Source organism: Peromyscus maniculatus, chromosome 5 (genome assembly GCF_049852395.1).
Source record: "Peromyscus maniculatus bairdii isolate BWxNUB_F1_BW_parent chromosome 5, HU_Pman_BW_mat_3.1, whole genome shotgun sequence".
Taxonomy (NCBI): domain Eukaryota; kingdom Metazoa; phylum Chordata; class Mammalia; order Rodentia; family Cricetidae; genus Peromyscus; species Peromyscus maniculatus.
Genome location: NC_134856.1, coordinates 80,853,372 through 80,872,008, shown reverse-complemented (window position 1 = coordinate 80,872,008; position 18,637 = coordinate 80,853,372). Strand labels below are relative to the sequence as shown.

At 44.3% G+C, this 18,637-nt stretch overlaps 1 protein-coding gene across 5 annotated transcripts in view; it reads right to left on the bottom strand.

Annotated features, from left to right (window-relative positions):
- Bend7 (BEN domain containing 7) overlaps positions 1–18,637 on the bottom strand; it is an 86,612-nt gene that overhangs the window by 14,572 nt on the left and 53,403 nt on the right. For 4 of the 5 annotated variants that reach the window (XM_076572745.1, XM_076572746.1, XM_076572747.1 and 1 more), the window contains one exon: positions 108–227. The exons of the other annotated variant lie outside the window; for it this stretch is intronic. In XM_076572745.1, coding sequence (XP_076428860.1) covers positions 108–227 — 120 coding nt within the window. The remainder of the gene's footprint in view (positions 1–107; positions 228–18,637) is intronic. 5 annotated transcript variants of the gene reach the window in all.

Sequence of the window (18,637 nt, the reverse complement as noted above, 5' to 3'; positions counted from 1 at the left end):
AGAGGCAAAGGACGCCACAATGCCCGAGAGAGAGAGCACTGTGTTCTAAAAGGCGGAGGGTTCAACAAAGTTCTTCCACAATGGCTTCTTTCCCAGCGTATTCATACCTGAGCCTCTTTTTAACCTTCTTCTGGCCAGTTTAATTTGATCCTGCAGAATCTGTACCCAGTCTCTTGGGCCAGGAAGTTTATCCACATGGTTCGCAGTACAGTACTTTTCTGTAAAGACTGAAAGAAAACATGAAATGCTACTAAATACTTTAACAGCAACAAGAGGATGCAGAACAAAATAGGAAGATGGTCTAAGGACAAAACAAGTCCATGTCTTTTGTTGTTTCTTTGCCGGTGCTGGGAATTAATCCTAGGCACGAGCACATGTGCTCTACCACACGCTTCTTCTTCCTCAGCCCTGCAGTGAACTTCTCAGGATGCCAGACCCACAGGACACATCGTCTGCAGTGGCACTATGCTCTTCCGGTGAAGATGGCGAGCAGCTGAGCACTGGCTATCTATGATGGCTTGTGCTTAACATGAAACTGCTGGAAACACTAAGCAGTTTGTGTGGAAACTGTTCTTTGTGTGTGTGCATGTGTTGGATGGGCAGAGAGGACAACGCTTCATGTGGCTCTGCCAGGCCCATTCATAACAGAATTGAGCAAATGTGCTAAATGACTTTGTCTGTGGTGTCAACTCAAAATCAAATGCAGCACTGCACAGAGATGTTCTCACTCTGATCCGTAAGAACTCAGTACTCAACGGAAATAATATTGCTCTCCATCTTGCTGAAATTCTACGATTCGGCCTAGGTAGGAATCAACACCCTGCATACTGCATTAGATATGAGCAAAGACTGGCCCTATTAGGTGCTAAGAATCACAGGGCAGGACAAAAGAGAGGCAGGAAATGATCCCAGGAAAGTCCTACAATACGTGAGATGTGGAGTGAACATTTCTGCCTGGCTTTGTTCCTGAGCACTAGTCAATTCTCCTCCTTACCTTGCTGCTGTCTGTGCCTGTGAGGTCAGGAAGCAGTCCCAGCACACTGCCCTTGTGATATTTAAAACGCTGCTAATTTCAATGTGTTAAAAGGTCTCTTTCAAAAGAAATGCACAGGAAAATATTGACAGATTTAACTATACAAAAATTGAAATTCCCATTCAACAAAAAAACGAACATTTTAAAAGAGCTACAAAATCTGGCCACATTATATGTCTCAGAATGTTCTTTAAAGAGTGCACTCAAATAAAAGAGCAAGTTCAATAATCCCATAGATCAATAGTGTATTTGAAGTACAGAACACTAGGGAAAACGTTCAACTAATAGGAAAATCAAAGAACCGAAAAGCACACATTGTATACCTATCCTAAGTTAGAAAAACAAGGTCAAAAAGGCTGTATTTGATAATAGCAAAACCGTGGTGACTTGGCCCAATCAAACATTACTATTAGCATAAAAATGGGATTTTTTTCTTGAGAAATAAGAATAAAACTAATGAGATCTATAAAATGGTTACACCACTGATCAGTAATGTTACTTCTAAAATCATGTCCTAAGGAAATACCAGGAAGAGGAAAAAAACTGTGTGTGAACTCAGATGCAAGCAGTTCAAGTGTACAGGATGGATCTGCAGGCCACAGGGAGAGGGGTTCCCTTTCAGAAGCTAACACTTGTCCCAGTTGATCAAGCATCTAGGGCAGGTGACTGACACTCTGTGGCAAAACACATGACATAGTGACCACAGAAGGTGAGGTAAAGGTGGAACACCACAGACTTTGGGTGGACTGTTTGTGGAGCAACCACATGATGTGGCCAGAGGAAAGGTAGACAGAGCAGCGCAGGGAAAGAGGCTGGGTCAAGGACATCGCCATCTCTGCATCTATAGGAATCAGTTCCAAGACCCTGGAAGATAATCTTTTTTTTTTTCATTTTATTTATTTACTTATTTTTTGGTTTTTCGAGACAGGGTTTCTCTGTGTAGTTTTGGGCATGTCCTGGATCTCACTCTGTAGACCAGGCTGGCCTGGAACTCACAGAGATTCACCTGTCTCTGCCTCCAGAGTGCTGGGATTAAAGGTGTGTGCCACCACCACCTGGCTGGAAGATAATTTTACAAATGATGCATCACCTGTGCCATCATCATATACTTTAAATCAAATTTAGATTACTCAATGTTAATTAATACAATGTCAATACTAAATAAGTTGTTGTATTGTTGTGTTATTTAGGGAATAATCATGAGAAAAAAGTCCATACTCTTGGAACTCTCTCTGCAGACCAGGCTGGCCTTGAACTCAGAGATCCATCTGCCTCTGCCTCCCAAGTGCTGGGATTTAAAGGTGTGTACCACCACTGTCCAGTGAAAGCCGACATGTTAAAACATGCACTTTACCACTGAGCTATGCTGCCAGCATCAAGGTAATGTCTGTGTATGTGTGTGTGACATGCTGGGTTTTTTTCCTCCTTGAGTATTTTCAGTCCCTGATTGGTTCAATCTGTGGATGCTAAACTCACTGAACACGAAGAGCCCGTTGTATATGTGGTAGTTAAAACAATGAATAGAAAAACTTACGAAGAGAGAACGTATGGAGTGAAAGGCACCTGTCTGAGCACAGGCTGTGGAGAAGACAGTGCTTAGGAGTAGATGATGGAGGCAGAGAAGCCCACAAGGAAGACCAGGATGACTGCAAAGCCAAGGGACTCAGCAATAGTCTTGTCAAGGTGACAAGTGGCTCCAGAGCGCAGTGAGACAGTGGCTAGGCAAGTGTCCGCTGAGGGCCACTGAGGGAGTAGCCACCAACATCACTCTTGAAACGCCTGGACTCCGGGAGAGGGGGAGAGGAAGGATGAAGGGTGTTGGTAGGCTGTGTGAGCAGGCAGCGTGGCAGATGGAAATAAGACATGGGAAAAAAGCGGGGATGATTCAAGGAGCCATCTTGGAGGAACTAGAGGTGATGGGTTATAGGACTGAAGCAGAGAGGCCACCTACAAACAAGATGGAAAGCCAGAGGATGAGGAGATGTGCTGACAAGAAGGGGCTCTAGACGGGAGGCTCTAGGCTCCAGAGACTCCGTGAGCTCAGTGCTGAGGCGCCATGGAGATGAAGAGTGTGGGAAGGTTTGGAATTGTTGCTGACCACGGGCCAGTGACAGGCTGAGGACAAGCAGTAAGGTGCTAAACAGTGAATGGGGTGCAGCAGTCTACAGGGGGCTATTAGGATGGCCTAGGGTTAGGATTAGCTGAACAGTTTCAGCAGCAGAACGGGGGCTTAAAGCACTCGAAGATGTTAGGAAAAGGACAGCAGAGAGGGACTGACGGACAGACTCTGAGATGCCACCCACATCAGTAAGTGGAGATACCAATGGGTTGGCGGGCTGGGGTTAGACAGTAGAAGGAAACATTCAGAATAGTCTGATGGGATGCAGAGCAGAGCGGTGTGGGAGGATGCTGAGTGACGGTGTGATGTTGAGTGACGTGGGCTAGCAAGCAGCAGGGAAAGGCATGACTACTGAGCTCCTGACACCATGTGGCCCGGGATCAGACGGATTTTCATGTGTTCAGGGGAGTGAGTCACCACGTTGTTGGAGGGAAGATGTACAGATCTCCTAAAAGCCTTCATGGAAAGGTCCATCACAGCCTTACATGAGTGGGGGCGGGAGATGGTTAGGAAGCAGAATCAAGGAGTAGGGCAGCATGAACCAGGTGACCCACTGGAGGTCCGCAGGGCAAAGGACAGCAAAGAGCAGAGGAAACAAGCCACATTCCCGGGCAGAGATGTGCTTTCAACTTCCTACACAAGCTCCTTCATTTCTCTGTCTCCTTCCAAGTAGCCAGTATAGTGAAGAAGCTCAGGAAACATGTGGTGAATGAATCAATAGAGTTCCTAGTCTTGTTTCTAATGTTAACAGATAACAGAAACTCAAAAAATGTAGACTAATTAGAAAATGACCTATTGGAATTAGCAGGAAGTCTTAATTAGTCAAACCTATTTAAATAAAAAAGGTTTTATTATACTCAAATGCTCACAATAACATTTACTAACTGAAGAACTGACAAAAGGTGCTTGAAGTTCTGTTTTAATAAATAAAATTATGAAAACAATGCGTTTGTATCTAGCATTCTATTCACTTATATGGAAAAGCATACTATAAAAATGACTGAACCAGCTGCCGGGCGGTGGTGGCGCACGCCTTTAATCCCAGCACTTGGGAGGCAGAGTCAGGCGGATCTCTGTGAGTTTGAGGCCAGCCTGGGCTACCAAGTGAGCTCCAGGAAAGGCGCAAAGCTACGCAGAGAAACCCTGTCTCGAAAAACCAAAAAAAAAAAAAAAAAAAAAAAAAAAAAAAAAAAAAAATGACTGAATAGACTATCTTAATGAGGTAAACATCTTTCCACTTATAATGCTATGTATACAATTAATTTCCATAGCAACCTCTTTTCTTAGATTGTGAAATGCTTGTGCTCAAATTATCACACATTAGCAAGTTGTGGTTCCAAAATAACAAAGTAGTCCCGGGCTATGCCAGTGCCCGCAGGGCTCCATGTGTGCCCGCAGTGGTGTGTGGGAGAACCAAAGTGAAGGCTGGGGATGCTCTCTCTCACTCCACGAGAACTTACAGTCTAACCTTGAGCTCAGTAGCCCATCACTCACTTAAAAAGGCAACAGCTTCTGCTCATTTTTTTCTTCTTTCAGTTAAAACTTTTCTGCTTTCAATAGAAAAATGCTAGAAAAATCACTGTCCCCTGGGCCCGTGACTAAGATCTTTGAAGGCACAGCACAGACTTCTCAAAAAAAAATGCCTACACAAACAAATACTTCCACCAGGCACATTATTGACATTCTGATTCATGGATTACATCCAAACTTCAAAGGGACTTTTAACTAGAATTTACCTATTGAAGATGAAATTCTATTCTCTCCATTACAATCGCAGATGAGACCTTAGAACAAGGCCCAAAGACGACATTGCATTGATGTAAAAACAGCTGATACACTATGGGAATAGAGGTATGGAGTAAGCAGAATATATTTTGCTATCAGAATCTATAGCTAAAGGTCAAGCTATTATCCTGGTAACAGTTCCATTAGGAGTAATGATGTGAAAAGTGGCATTGCATTAATGCACTGGGCTTCCTACTATGTTAATAGTGGGTCATTAAGAATCATAGTAGGATAATTTGCATTCATCCTCAGAATGCAATGGGTTCTAAAAAGAAATTTCCCTCCTTCCTATTTTAATGCATCAAGGAGACAGGAGGGCTAATTTTAAATGAGCCCAAATAATCTGAGCAAGTGGAATGAGACCAACGATTAAACTAAATAAAAGAGTTTAAGCATCTACTTTGCTTAATATAATTTGAGGTCCCAAGGCACAGGGAGGATGTTAAGTCACCAGGGAAATGACAAATGCTTGAGTAGATTTGTACATGAATAATGACTTTCCCAGATGCTTGCATTCATTTGAACCATGCCCTTTAATTGTTTATAAATAATGAATAAGCTTGTGGTGGCTGAGCAGAGCCTACCCTGGGAATGCAGCTTTTAATATAATCGTCAACGAGCTTGGTGCTGGGGAGCGTGTCTGACACACCAGAGCAGACTGGCCATGTTCCCCCAAACCAAGTCAAGGGACTTCTTATGTAGATTTTTCTGTACTGGAAGAAGAGAGTAGAGTGTGGCCTTTTAAAGACATCACTGTGTCACGCAGACACCCGAGGGAGTGGGAGATTTGTAGAGATTCAATCTCTCTGGGGTTTGTTTAAGAATCCTCGCCAGCAATGACAACATGCTTTCAGCTATAATGACTCAGTTATAACTCCAGCAGCCACGTGGGAACTAAAGTTTGCATGGAGGAGATCTGAAAAGTGGGTCTTCATTAGACGCCAAATACCCTAAGCCTCTGAGGGGCCACAGCCAACGGCCTTTGTAGTAGGATCCCGCCTGGGGACCACTTGTAGCGAAGGGTCTTCAGAAGCAGAGGGAATCTTAGGCACTACTGTTAAAGACACTGTATCCTTCTGAAACCCTCCTCTGTTCTCTTAAGGCTATTATTTTAGCATCCCACGTGCTAAGCTGTTTATATAGTCATTTAATCTTCACAATAACCAGTAGGGTGGGTATTGTGATCTTAATTACAGATGACAAGATCCAAGTATGGGCAAGTGAAACAACTGATTTGAGATTGCACAGCCAGAAAGGACTGTTTTCCATTGAAATAATTAGGTTTTTAATCTTTGATTTTGTAGGTGAGTATACAGGTAGTATAAGAGAAAAATGGTCTAATCCTAAACAGAAGTAATGCAATGACTAAGTAATTATTTCCATGCTGAAGATGAGTGGTGATGTTTTTCTCAACCTCACAAAACAGAAGTGTAGTGACATCTGGGGAGAGAACTCTGGCAGATCTCCTGTTCCTGTGGCCCACAATCCCCAGACCAAGGAGGCCAGTCAAGTTAATGAGGACAAGCCACACATGGGTACTGGACCCTGTGGGGGACAGATGTAAGGAGTTTTGAACTCTGATGATATGCTGCAGATATCCAGTGAAGCAACAGTCCAACACTCTAGCAGAGGGTGAGAGCTGGACCTACTTCTTCTACCTTCCCCTCCGAATAGTGGGCAATGATAACGAAAACATGGCATGCAGAGCTGAAAAGTCATGGTGTGAAGAGTCCTGTTGTATCAGATGTAAAACCAGAGCTGGGCGCTCGGGGTAGGGGAGACAGGAGGAAGAACCCAGTTGACAAAGAGAGAAAAGAAGGAAGGAGATGTGCAGAGAGAAGTTGCAGGGAATACAAGATACAGAATGCAAGCATGCAGACCAGTCCTAGGGCAGACTCACAAAGACAGCTTGTCCCCAAGGGTACCTGAGTAGTACCCACTTCTGGAAACCAAAATGCCTCCTCCATGAAGGGTGTTTCACATAGGTTGGGGGAAGCCCAGGTCTTCATGTACCATCAATTACATCAGAGCACACACTCGAATGCCGCCGGGCCGCTGGATGCCCCAACTCTCTTTCCCTTCACTGGCCTCCGTGCATCACGAATCTTGGAAGCACATCACGAGACACGCAGTCACAAAAGATCTTCGGAGATGTGATTGCTTCAGCATGCGGTTTCTCTCACCTGTTTCTATGGCTTGTTAGGGCCAGTTAAAGCAGATGATGTTGTCTGACCCTGTACACAAACAGGGTGATGCTTTTTATCTTGACTCTTGACACCATGTGGCCTTATTATAAAAATCACATGCGCTCATTCAGGAAATAATTATCCAGTACCCATAATGTTCCAGGATAGATTAGGTGCTAATGAATAAATGGCCTCTTGTTCTCAAAGAGTCTGCAGTGGAGTGGAAGATGAAGGCAAATAAGAGGTCAAGAACAGCAGAGGGCTGGGCAAGGTGGTGCATGCCTAAGAGTTAGGCAGAGGGTTGCCAGTTCAAAGCCAGGCTGACCTACCCAGTGAACAACACAGCAGAGACCAAACCAATCCAACAGACACCTACACAGGATCAGAGAGAAGCGGGGCATCTTACCATGCTTGGGCGGGAGGGCAGGCAGCTGGGAAAGCTTTTGTATAAAGTGACAGCTAAGCTGAACCTCAGGGAAAAGTAGATACTAAAGAAAGACAAAAGCAGTCAACGCAGAGATGATAACTGATCAAGTGACAGTTGAGTGCTCAGCCCCACATGGGACATGTCTATCCTACCCTGCACGGCCCAGGGACACCACTGCAGAGGTAGAAAGCATATAAAAGCGCCAGGAAATGCTGTCGTTTGGACATGACGTGACCATTCCACTCAGGAGCCCACAGCAGCTTGAGTTACCTGTGTAAGACCTAGCCAGTGAACATTCCATCACGATGGGAAAAGGCTCATCTCATGAGGCCTCACCCCTACCCGAGGAGCTTTTATCAGTTGATGACTGCTTGGGTAGATGACCCCACACCCGTGAGCACGCAGGCAGCGTGCAGGGTAGGGTCGGGGTGGGATGAAGGTGGGAGAGGGGATCTGTATACGTTATATACATGTATGAAACTGCCAAAGAATAAAACCAGTGTTCGGAAGAGTTAGGAAGGAAGGATGGGTGAATGGGTATTTCAGACACAGGGAAGGTCAAGCAGAGGTGAAGGCACACCCTGAGGCTACCCCAGGTGGCTGCAGTCTCTATGGAGCTCAGGTTTCATGCTGATGAGGGAGAAGGAAGTGAGGTCCTGGGAGCACCAGATAGAACCCAAGCCTTTGCATGAAGCTGTGAAGGCAGTCTGAGAGGCCATAACACAGGGGAGGAAGCACAGGCAAGCTCCTGCCAGCCTTTGCAGGCAGGAGACTCTTCTTTTGTAAATTATAAATGCCAGCTTTTACCTTGGAGAGGTCTGGGGTAGGAGGGGAAACTGAAATTATGGAGGAGTGGAAGCATTGCTGCTGGCATTCCTAGCTCCAGACAAGAAGGAGAGAAAGGGAGAGAAGAGTCACTTTGAAGAGAACTTCTGAGGTCAGTGTCTCAGAGAGAGGGGAGAGGAGAAGCAGCCCACCACACAAGAGTTCTTCTTAGACAACGAAGAATGCAGGAAATAATCCGGCTGGAGCCAGATGCAAGAAATCAGAGTTAGACTCCCACCAGCTTAAGACAAGGATAGTAAGGAGGTTTGTGTAAGACGCTGAAGGAAGGACTTCATTCATCAAGAAACAGCAAGGCCTGGCTGGCGAAATGGCTCAGTCCGTTAGGGAGCTTGCTGCCAAGCTGATAACCTGAGCTAGATTCCATATGGTGGAGTAGAACCCCTGACTTCCATAAGATGTCCTCTGACTGCACACATGCACTGGTTCATGTACACACACACACTCACTCTCTCTCTCTCTCTCTCTCTCTCTCTCTCTCTCTCTCTCTCACACACACACACACACACACACACACACACACACACACACACACACGGAGCAATTATGAATAAAATATAACTTAGAGAAATTAAAAAGATGAAGTAGTTGAAATAAAAAAACCAAAAACCAAAAACCAGAATGGGGCCAGCCAGATGGATGGATCAGCCGGTTAAAGGACTCGTGTTTAAGCCTGATGACCTGGGTTTGATCTCCTGAACAAAAGAGAAGAATTAACTTCACAAATTGTCCTCTGACTGACTCTCTCTGTCTCTGTCTCTCTCATAAATAAAGAAATACAAGCTTTAAAAAAAAGTCAAAGATAGGTTAATTAAAAACTTAATATTACTGAGACAGGGGCAGAGCAGACAAGCACTCAGATTGTAACGCAGCAAAGAAGAGACAGAAAACAGACAAATGAAGATTCGGGAAAGAAAGAAAAGGGCCAACAAACACAGATGATTCAGAGGGAGAGAGATGAGAGGACAAAAGAAGGAAAAATAAACTAAAACACCCAGATCTGATGAACCAAACTCTGGGTCTCAAGAAGCATAACTACTAAGCAGATTAATAATAAAACAAATACACACCTATACCTGGAGTAAAGAAACGAAACAACATTGACAGTAGAGACATTTTGGAAGCAACTAGAATGGACAGAGGCCAAAAAATGCCACAGGCTGAGAGCAGCCTCACAGCAACTGATCTTAGAAGATGCTGGAATACCTTCTTCTGGTCACTCTGAGAAAAGCCATCTAAAAGAAAGAGCTCCCTGGAACACTGTATGATGGGGATGATGAAATAAAGAGATTCTCAGAACAAAGACAGAAGAAAAGTTCATGTAGATTCCTGTGCAAAGAGACACCCATATATCCCAAGATGGTCTTAAACCCACCGTGTGATCAAGGATGACCACAAACGTACTCTCCACCTCTACCTCCTTAAGTGCTGAGGTCCCAGGCATGTACCATTATATGCAGTTTTGTTTGGCACTGGAGATCAACCCCAAGGTTTGTGCATGCTAGGCAAACACTGTACCAATCGAGATACATGTGAACACACACACACACACACACACACACACACACACACACACACACTTAAAAAAATCTCTAAAAGTTTGCTAGGGGAAAAATAAGAGAATACTATTAGATTGTATGAGCAGAGGTGATTTTTCAGAAATGGGCATTAGAAAACACAAAGCCTAAAGGGAAAGAAACCCGGCCGTCAGATCCCAAATCTGCTATGACAAAAGGTAGCATGTGCCGCGCTTTCCCAAGTGGGGAGATGAGTGGCAGTATCTGCATCACATGTGACTTACAGAAGAACTCAGAGAAGACAGCGAGAGAGTGATGACCTGACAGAAACAGGAAAACACCGACATTCACACAAGAGCCGAAGCAATAAGGGAAGTGGGCGGCGAGTTGACTCATTAGTACTCGGGGCCTCAAGCGTCAGCTGAACTTCAGATGGCAGGTGAAAATGAAAGTCTGGCGACACCGGATATCGGTAAAGATGAGGGCAAGTAGGACTTCTCATACACTGCTCGTGAGACCACTTGATAACGCCCAGTGAGGCTGACAACCATGTTCCCTGTTAGCCATCCCACTACCCCGAGTATCCCTGAGGAAAAGTCAGCTATAAACTCCAGGAGACAAAAGCTGACCATGGACACTGCAGGGGAGGGGAGGGGACTCGCTCACTTCTCAAATAAAGGTCACAGAAAGGAAGGGCTTGACTGTGCTGTGGCTGGAAGTTGAAATCAACCGTTTAGAATAACAGTTAAGAATAACATTTTTTTGTTTTTGTTTTTGTTTTTTTGTTTTTCGAGACAGGGTTTCTCTGCGTAGCTTTGCGCCTTTCCTGGAACTCACTTTGGAGACCAGGCTGGCCTCGAACTCACAGAGATCCGCCTGGCTCTGCCTCCCAAGTGCTGGGATTAAAGGCGTGCGCCACCACCGCCCGGCCAAGAATAACATATATTTTTAAAAACAGGAGTTTTGAAGTAAAAGCTAGTGGCAAAAGTCCACTATGAATCTGTTTACATCAGTTTGTTAAGTATATAAAACAACAGTAAATGCCATGTGTGGATATACAGTTACATAGTAAAATTAAAAACAGAAATGGGAAAGATACTCATGAACCTCAAGTTACTTTGAGACAGTAAGGAATGAGAATGGAAGACACAGGAGCATTCTGCTTCTTAAAAAGTAAACAGAGGCTCTACAGTAACTGTAACATCAGTTCCAAATCTGGGAGGTAAGGCAGAGAGAAAGACAAATGTCCACAAATGTCTTCCCTATGTTCAAGATGAAGACTATTAGTTTACTTCTTAGTCTCAATACTATGCTAATGGGGACAAGTGTTATACTTCAGTCTGTGAGACAATCAAAATTTCTCATAGGATTAGCATAGAAAAGTGAATCTTGACCATCCCTTAGTCACACACCTTATAGACATGGGTCAGGAGAGAGCACCGGAAGCTCTCTTTAAGAGGGAGCTAGGAGAAGGCTCGCATTTCTCTATCGGGATCACCAGGAGACACACAGTGTATCTTACCCCTCAGAGCTCTGGCATCCTCAGATAAGGGCTCCCAGAGTTCCTGTACCAGAGGGTCCCCCCAGCAACAATGTCTCTTGTTCATCTAGATTGCAAACTCAACAAGAGTGTCTCTCATTCCCTGCTGTTCCACAAGAGGCAAACACGGATGTACTGCTCAAGAAAGAATATGAATGGAAGACTTCCGGCTCTGGTGTATTACTTATCCCCAAAGAACTAAGGGGGGGGGGTTTCCTTTTTTATTAATTTTCACTTTTCTATTTGTATGTGTGTTTTGTGTGTGTGCTCATGTGTGTGCAGGTGCATGAGCTTGTGTGCATACACACAGAGGCCAGTGGGGGACAGCAGGTATCCTGCTCCATTGCTCCCAGCCGTACCCCTTATTTAAAGCTGGGGCTAGGCTGGTGGCCAGCACGCTCCAGCCATTCACTTGTCTCTGCCCCCTACAGTGCTAGGGTTATAGGCACATGTAGCAGGTGCTGGTATCCAAACTCAAGTCCTCATGCTTGAGCAGTACGTGCTCTTACCTGCTAAGCCACTAAGCCACCTCCCAGGCTTACCCCTTAGTTAAAGCTGGGGCTAGGCTGGTGGCCAGCATGCTCCAAAGGAAGCCTATAACCCTAGCACTGTAGGGGGCAGAGACAAGTGAATGGCTGGAGCGGGCTACATGTGCCTATAACTCTTGTTGAGTTTGCAGTCTACATGAACAAGAGGAAGATTTCTTCACTAAATGCCATAGGTCTCCAAACATACAGTGTCCAGAAGCTCATTTCAGGATTGATTAAGTAGCAATGATTTAGTATACTTCACACACTAACATACTCTAAAATTAAGCATTGTAAGCAATCGTTAATTTAATGATAAAAGAATGTTCTCCGCATTATATATCTGAGATTGATGGAGGATCCAGCCATGTAGTCTACTGTACAAGGCCAGCAGGCAAGTATGGTAAAAGCTGGTTCCAGTGACCACCTACCACTCACAGCCGACTGCTACTGTATGGGACTATTATTTAAGTTGGTGGCCATTATGAAAAGGATCTTAGACACGTATAACATTGATTCCCAGCCATATTTAGTTAATTCTATAGGTTTACTACTGAGAATTGGATCAAAATTTCTGAACCATAGAATTACTGACTTGGAGACTTTAAAGACCAGTCAACGCATACTCTTTCAGAGAAAAGGTAGTGTTTCCAAGGTTTAAATGGTACTCAGGAACAAACCTGCACGCTTACAATGCTCCTTTCACTGCCCTCAACCTGGTGGGAAATGTGAGGTTTAGACAATCTTGTTTAATCACAGTGATTCTCAAAGACCTGAGACCAACAGACCTGGAGGAAAACAACCACATCCTCTGCCTGCCCTTACTCTCTTTTGCGATAGCTGCATCTCTGTCTGGAAGGGTGGGCTGAGAAGTGCCTATAATGAGTTCTCAAATTAAAGAAAGCTAATTTAAATTTATATCCAGTTAAGAAAGCCCACAGCAGAGCTCATTTATAACACAATGATTGGGAAATATGATTAACACTTTCCGTTGGCAAACTGTGATACAGCATACCGTTGTTTAACGCATCTGGTACAGTTCAAGGGAATAATATCTGCAAAATGTTAATACCTAGAATAATAACAAGCTTTGATGCATGCGTAATTTACTGTTTAATTCATTTTTTTTCCTTCAGCAAAGAAAAATGTTTCAAAATGACAGATTTATAGGAACCCTATTGAAATGTACCTTGGAATCTTGAGTATAACTCATTTATTTTATAGGCCAGGAAGTCACCTAGCAAGTAAAACAAAAACTTAAAGACTGAGAATCATCAAAAAGGCAGGCAAGCGGCAGAAAATGGGATGCATCCTACCATCTCCTTTTGCCTAAGCACTGCACCATGGAACTCGCCTATGCTTGTCTGCTCTTGAGACGAATGTCTGAATGAGAATGTAATGAGTTTTTCTTACTTTTTAAAGCTAGGGCTTCTGGGTAGACGAACTTAGGAAGTCAGTCCATGGGTTACAGAGTTCACGTCATAGCTAGTATGTCTGCAGAGGGCACCTGCCAATGCCAGTTTGACTCCGTGAGAAATCGGATCACCAGTTGGTCCTCACAGCCATGCAAATGCAAACGTGGGCTGGAGGGATGCACTTGAAGAGTGCGCTTGCAGGGGACCTAGGTTAGCTTCCCACCACTGACATGGACGCTCACAACTGTCCCTAAGTCCAGTTCTAGTGCATCAAATGACCTCTTCTGATCTCCACGGGCTCCAGGCATACATGCCACTAACACACACACACACTTTCTCACTCCCCCCTCTCCCCTAACTGCAGATGTGAGCAGGCTAGAAGAATAAAACACTGCAAAGGTTCAGCCCCCAGGACAGATGAGTGTGCTCACATCATGTCTGTTGCCACATTGCTGCACAGCGGATGTTACAGCAAAGACAGTGGGGCTCATTGGTGGGATTTTTTTTTTCTTTTTTCTTTTTTTTCTAATTGAGATTGGCTTTAGGAAAATTTTGGGTTCATATTTTGAGTCTTAAAATCAAGTTCCCACACTTTTTTGTTTGATACCCTGTCTTCGAGGCACTGATTTGCTATGATGAGAAGTGCTAAGGGAAACACGTGGCTGCATGTGTATAATGATACACTACTAAGTCCTGAGACAGAAAAGAGAGGAAATAACAAAGTAAGCCTGACTATGGACACCATTATTGGCTTTACTCAAACTCAAACCCTATAGTAAAGTTACTGTATTTCACCTTTTCTAGATGATCATTTGCCAATGCAAATGAGAAGAACAGACTCTCTCTTGCATATGATGGAGCTTGTTCTTGGCTCTCAGAGAGTAACACATTTTCGGAGCCCTCGGTGGATACAAGTTTGGTTTTATATTTGGATGACCTTGATGTTCTTATCAATAAGATGTATACATACTTAATCAAGATATATCATCTGATCTTTTGTGTTATTTCTTTTACTCTTCACACTTATATTCCACCTTCTAGAATTTCAGCTGCCCTTTCCAGTTGCATATGGGAAACTATATTGCCATCATATTCAATTTCTATGTATCTAATATGGCGTTGTGCTTGATTGGGTATGTGTGCCTAGGGTTCATGTGAAAGGACATCACCTTTATTGTTGTCTTGAGACAGGGAGCTCGCTGAACCTGGAGCTTGCTGTTGGACTCAACTGGCTAGGCACTGAGACCCTGGGATTCACTGGTCTCTGGAATTCACTCCTCGCAGTGCAGGGGGTCACAGACACACCACTACCCTGAGCTTTTACATGGGTACAGCAGACCCAAATTCAGGTCCTCATTCTCACAGAACAAAGACTATCAGCTGAGCCACCTCTCCAGCCTGTGTGTAAAAACAACCCTTCTGAGGGAAGATAAATTGATCGCTTGGTTCTTTCCTTCCTTTCTGGGTTTATTGGGCATTTGTTATATTAGTGTCACCGTTTCATGTATCAAAAAATTTCAGAAGTAATACAAAAGCACTCTCTGCCGACAGGAACTTAGAGTCTTTACTAGGAAGACTACATGCTCAAACATCAAAAGGCTGACCACAGATCCTCATTTATCTGTTTTCCCAATGAAATTATAAGAGCACAGATTTGATTCCTGAACTGTTCCAATTTAGGCCATCTTCCACACAAATGATTAAGACTCACAGCTACAGCACATAAAGGCTCGAGTACTACTGGGATTTAGAGCAGGCTGCAAACAGCACAAGTGGACGTCTGGAGAGAGTCTCACGGTTGACATGATGATACCTGGGTCTGACCAGGAAAAATGACCTGATCTGTCCAGAAAGAATTGAAAGAGAGAACCTTAGAGAAACTATAAAACCCAGAGTAAAAACCCAGGAGTGTGCAGTGTCTGAAGGAAGGTGTCCACGCTTAGGTGGCCCTCCCAGTAGGAGTCAATGGGAAACACAGTTACAAGGAGAGAGAAATCGACTGAGACTGGACTGGACCTCGTTTAGTCTGGAAATGAAAGCTGAGTATGGAAAACAACATCACAGAATTTGGTTTTACAAGTACGACTGTTAGTATGCAGGATAAAGGAGAAAAGGAACAAGGGTAGATGCTGAGATTTGGGGGGGGGACTTTTGAGAACAAAGTGATGTACAGATAGAGGGGGTCAGCAAAACTGAAAAATAAAAATGAATACGAGACGGTTGACAAAAAGACTGAGCAGAGCCGGGTCAGGAAGCAGGATGTGTTGCAAATGAACAGAGGCACTAAACATGACTAAGTTTTCAACCCTGAAGGGTAGAGCACGGGTCAGTGCTGCTGCTAAGAACAGCGTGGCTGAAGCAGGTGCTAGGACTGGGAGACTCAGCCCACATTCCAAAGGACGGCTCTGTCAGAGGTTAAAGCAGGCCCTAAACACTGTGATTAAGTCACAGTGTCCCGTGTGTCTTGTGCTGGGCGGTCAGCTGGCTCATTTGCTTCTAGCTATGGCCACAGGTCTAACTGGGATGTGGTCCTACTTAGTTGTACCCAACTCAGCTAAGTCAACATGGTACATTAGGCTACAGAAGGGCAGGGGAGGAAGGCACTGAAATATTAGACTGGCTCTCATCAAAGGAACGGGGTAGGTAAGAAGCCGTTAAGTTTGAGGAGGATAAAGGGTTCTGGGCCGGGCGGTGGTGGCGCACGCCTTTAATCCCAGCACTCGGGAGGCAGAGGCAGGTGGATCTCTGTGAGTTTAAGGCCAGCCTGGGCTACCAAGTGAGTTCCAGGAAAAGGCGCAAAGCTACACAGAGAAACCCTGTCTCGAAAAACCAAAAAAAAAAAAAAAAAGGGTTCTGAGAACTACCGTGAGCTGACCACTGAGAGGGGCCAAACGCTAAGGCAGAACAGCATGCAAGCGTGCAGCATGTTCCAACACACACAGCCTGGAGTCGTGTGTGCAGAGAACTGCAGGCAGGGAGCAGTGGAGGGAAGCCCAGAGTCCTGACAGAAGGCAGCGGCCTTTTCTTCTACCAGGGCTTTTAGCAAGATGGATACAGCCATGCTTCCTCCTACAGAGAGGTGTGTTTTAGGGGCAGCCCTCACATCAATGACAGATTTTGGTTCCATTTTAAATGACTATGGATTTAAAAAGGTTTTCTTATTCAAAGCTTACATACAACTGTAGGTTTTCTGTGGTTTTACCATTAGTCTGTAATACTAGAAAGACAACAAATGCTCCATGATCATTTGTATATACACTTTTAGGGCAGAAATACTAGCAAATACCAGTTTTTCTGAGTCTCTCATATTTTTGATGCATATATTGTATGACCCAGTCAACACTGGCTTATGGAACTGAACTTAAAATGTTACTGACATCTGTTTTTAGGTCCCAGAAAAAGCTATAGGGAATGCGACTGATCAGTTCAAGACTTACTATACAATTCTGCCGAGAACATCTCAGCTACACAGACAATTCAGCAAGCGGCAAAGAGAAGTGCCGGCTGTGTGGGAAACGCCGGCTGCTGATTGTCTGGGACCCCAGTTCGCCCATATGGTAGGTACTCTATGCAGGTAAGAGAAGTGTCCTCCAAGACACCGCTCTCACCTGCGGGGAAACTTTTATGATAAATATACAAACTGGCAATGTCAGCAAGAGCAATGGTGCCCATCATGCTATGCAATGTAGCCATGCCTTACTTAGTGGCTCTGTTTATTTGACGGAAACTTCTCTTGGCAGGAGGTTGTCTCTGTGAACCCAACAGTAGTGTTAACATGCAGGCTTGGTGAGAATTCAGCACTGGGAATTACAATAGAGATTTTGGAAATTAACCGTGGGAGACCAGCCCCCATGCTTATTTACCCCAGGAACCCTTGAGGACTGAGGGATAAGAGACTTAGAAATAGAGGGGAGAGAAACAGAGAGAAAACACAGGATAGACTCGGGTGGACTTGGATTCATATCCACCGGCCCAGAACTTTATTCCAAAGGTCTATTTATGACAATGCCATGGGGTAGAGCAAAAGACAGGCCCATGGTCCAATCAACCTCTTATGCAGTCCTGCTGGGTACAACCACTAGGAAACCTAGTGGGCTCCAACAATTAACCAAAAATTGTTTCTAGCTATGTATGAAAGGCTGAAGAGAAATCAAGAAAAGCTACCAACTTGTTAAGTTTGTCCACATCTCCTATTGCTCCTTGCACAGGGAACAGGTGGAGCAATAGTTCTAAGGAAGAGGACAGTGCCCTTTGAGCTTACAGAAGACCAGTTATGGAGCAGGACACACACTGAGACTCACTGGAGCCCCAGTCTCCAGGATCCCAATTCACTAGGGATGAGATGGCACCTCTGTAACTTTAGGAAGGACCACTCAATGAAAACTTCTGTAGGTAAACTATGTCTGAGTTCATTCCATTGGTCTTATGTTTCTGAAATTAAATAATTTACAGTAAACTGGTTGTTGAGGACTCAAGGTCCAATAACTAGAATAAGCGTTAACTAGTTCTGGAGGCAAAAGGTTTTCCTTTCATGTTATTGATAAGCTTTATTAAACAATTCCATAGCTAACTTTGCCCACTCCCTTTGCATTCAAGGTCTATTTTAGAGACACCTTCAGGTCTTCTACTAAGGCTCGCATTCTTGTGCTTCTTTCCCTTTAGACAATGGGCATGTGGCATTTATTTTATTTTGGCTTGGAATATGGGTCTATGCTATTGGTTATTGCTGACATGTCTGTAGCTCTACCAAATGGAATGTTCCCTATGGTCAGGGGCTAGGATTTTACTTATCTTTATGTGGCCTGCTCCTGGCTCACGGCACTGGGTCCTAAAGGCTGTGTTTTAAAGAAATTCTCACACATGCTGACGATGTCCTAAGGTTTATGAAAAGCTGTTCTTCTCATAACTTCTATGGAGTGTGGACAGCAACAGAAACCACTACTCTGCGTGGTGAAGAAGTCAGCAGAATAAATGCTTCACAAGTCATCGAGGGAGCTGGGTCAAGAGACTGCCAAGGATAGAGAAGGCAATGCTGAGACCAGGAGGACGACCACTGGCATGTGTTTGCTGATTCCTATGTCTGGATCTGGAAATGCTTTTCCTTCTTCTCAGTGGAATGAGGGAAGTAGATATTGTAGAGTTGTTCAGTCTACTCCTGGAGAGTCACTTCAAGTGTGTTAAAATCAGGACACGTGTATAACACAGGATTAAAAAACAAATCTCTTCAAGCCAGGTGGTGGTACAT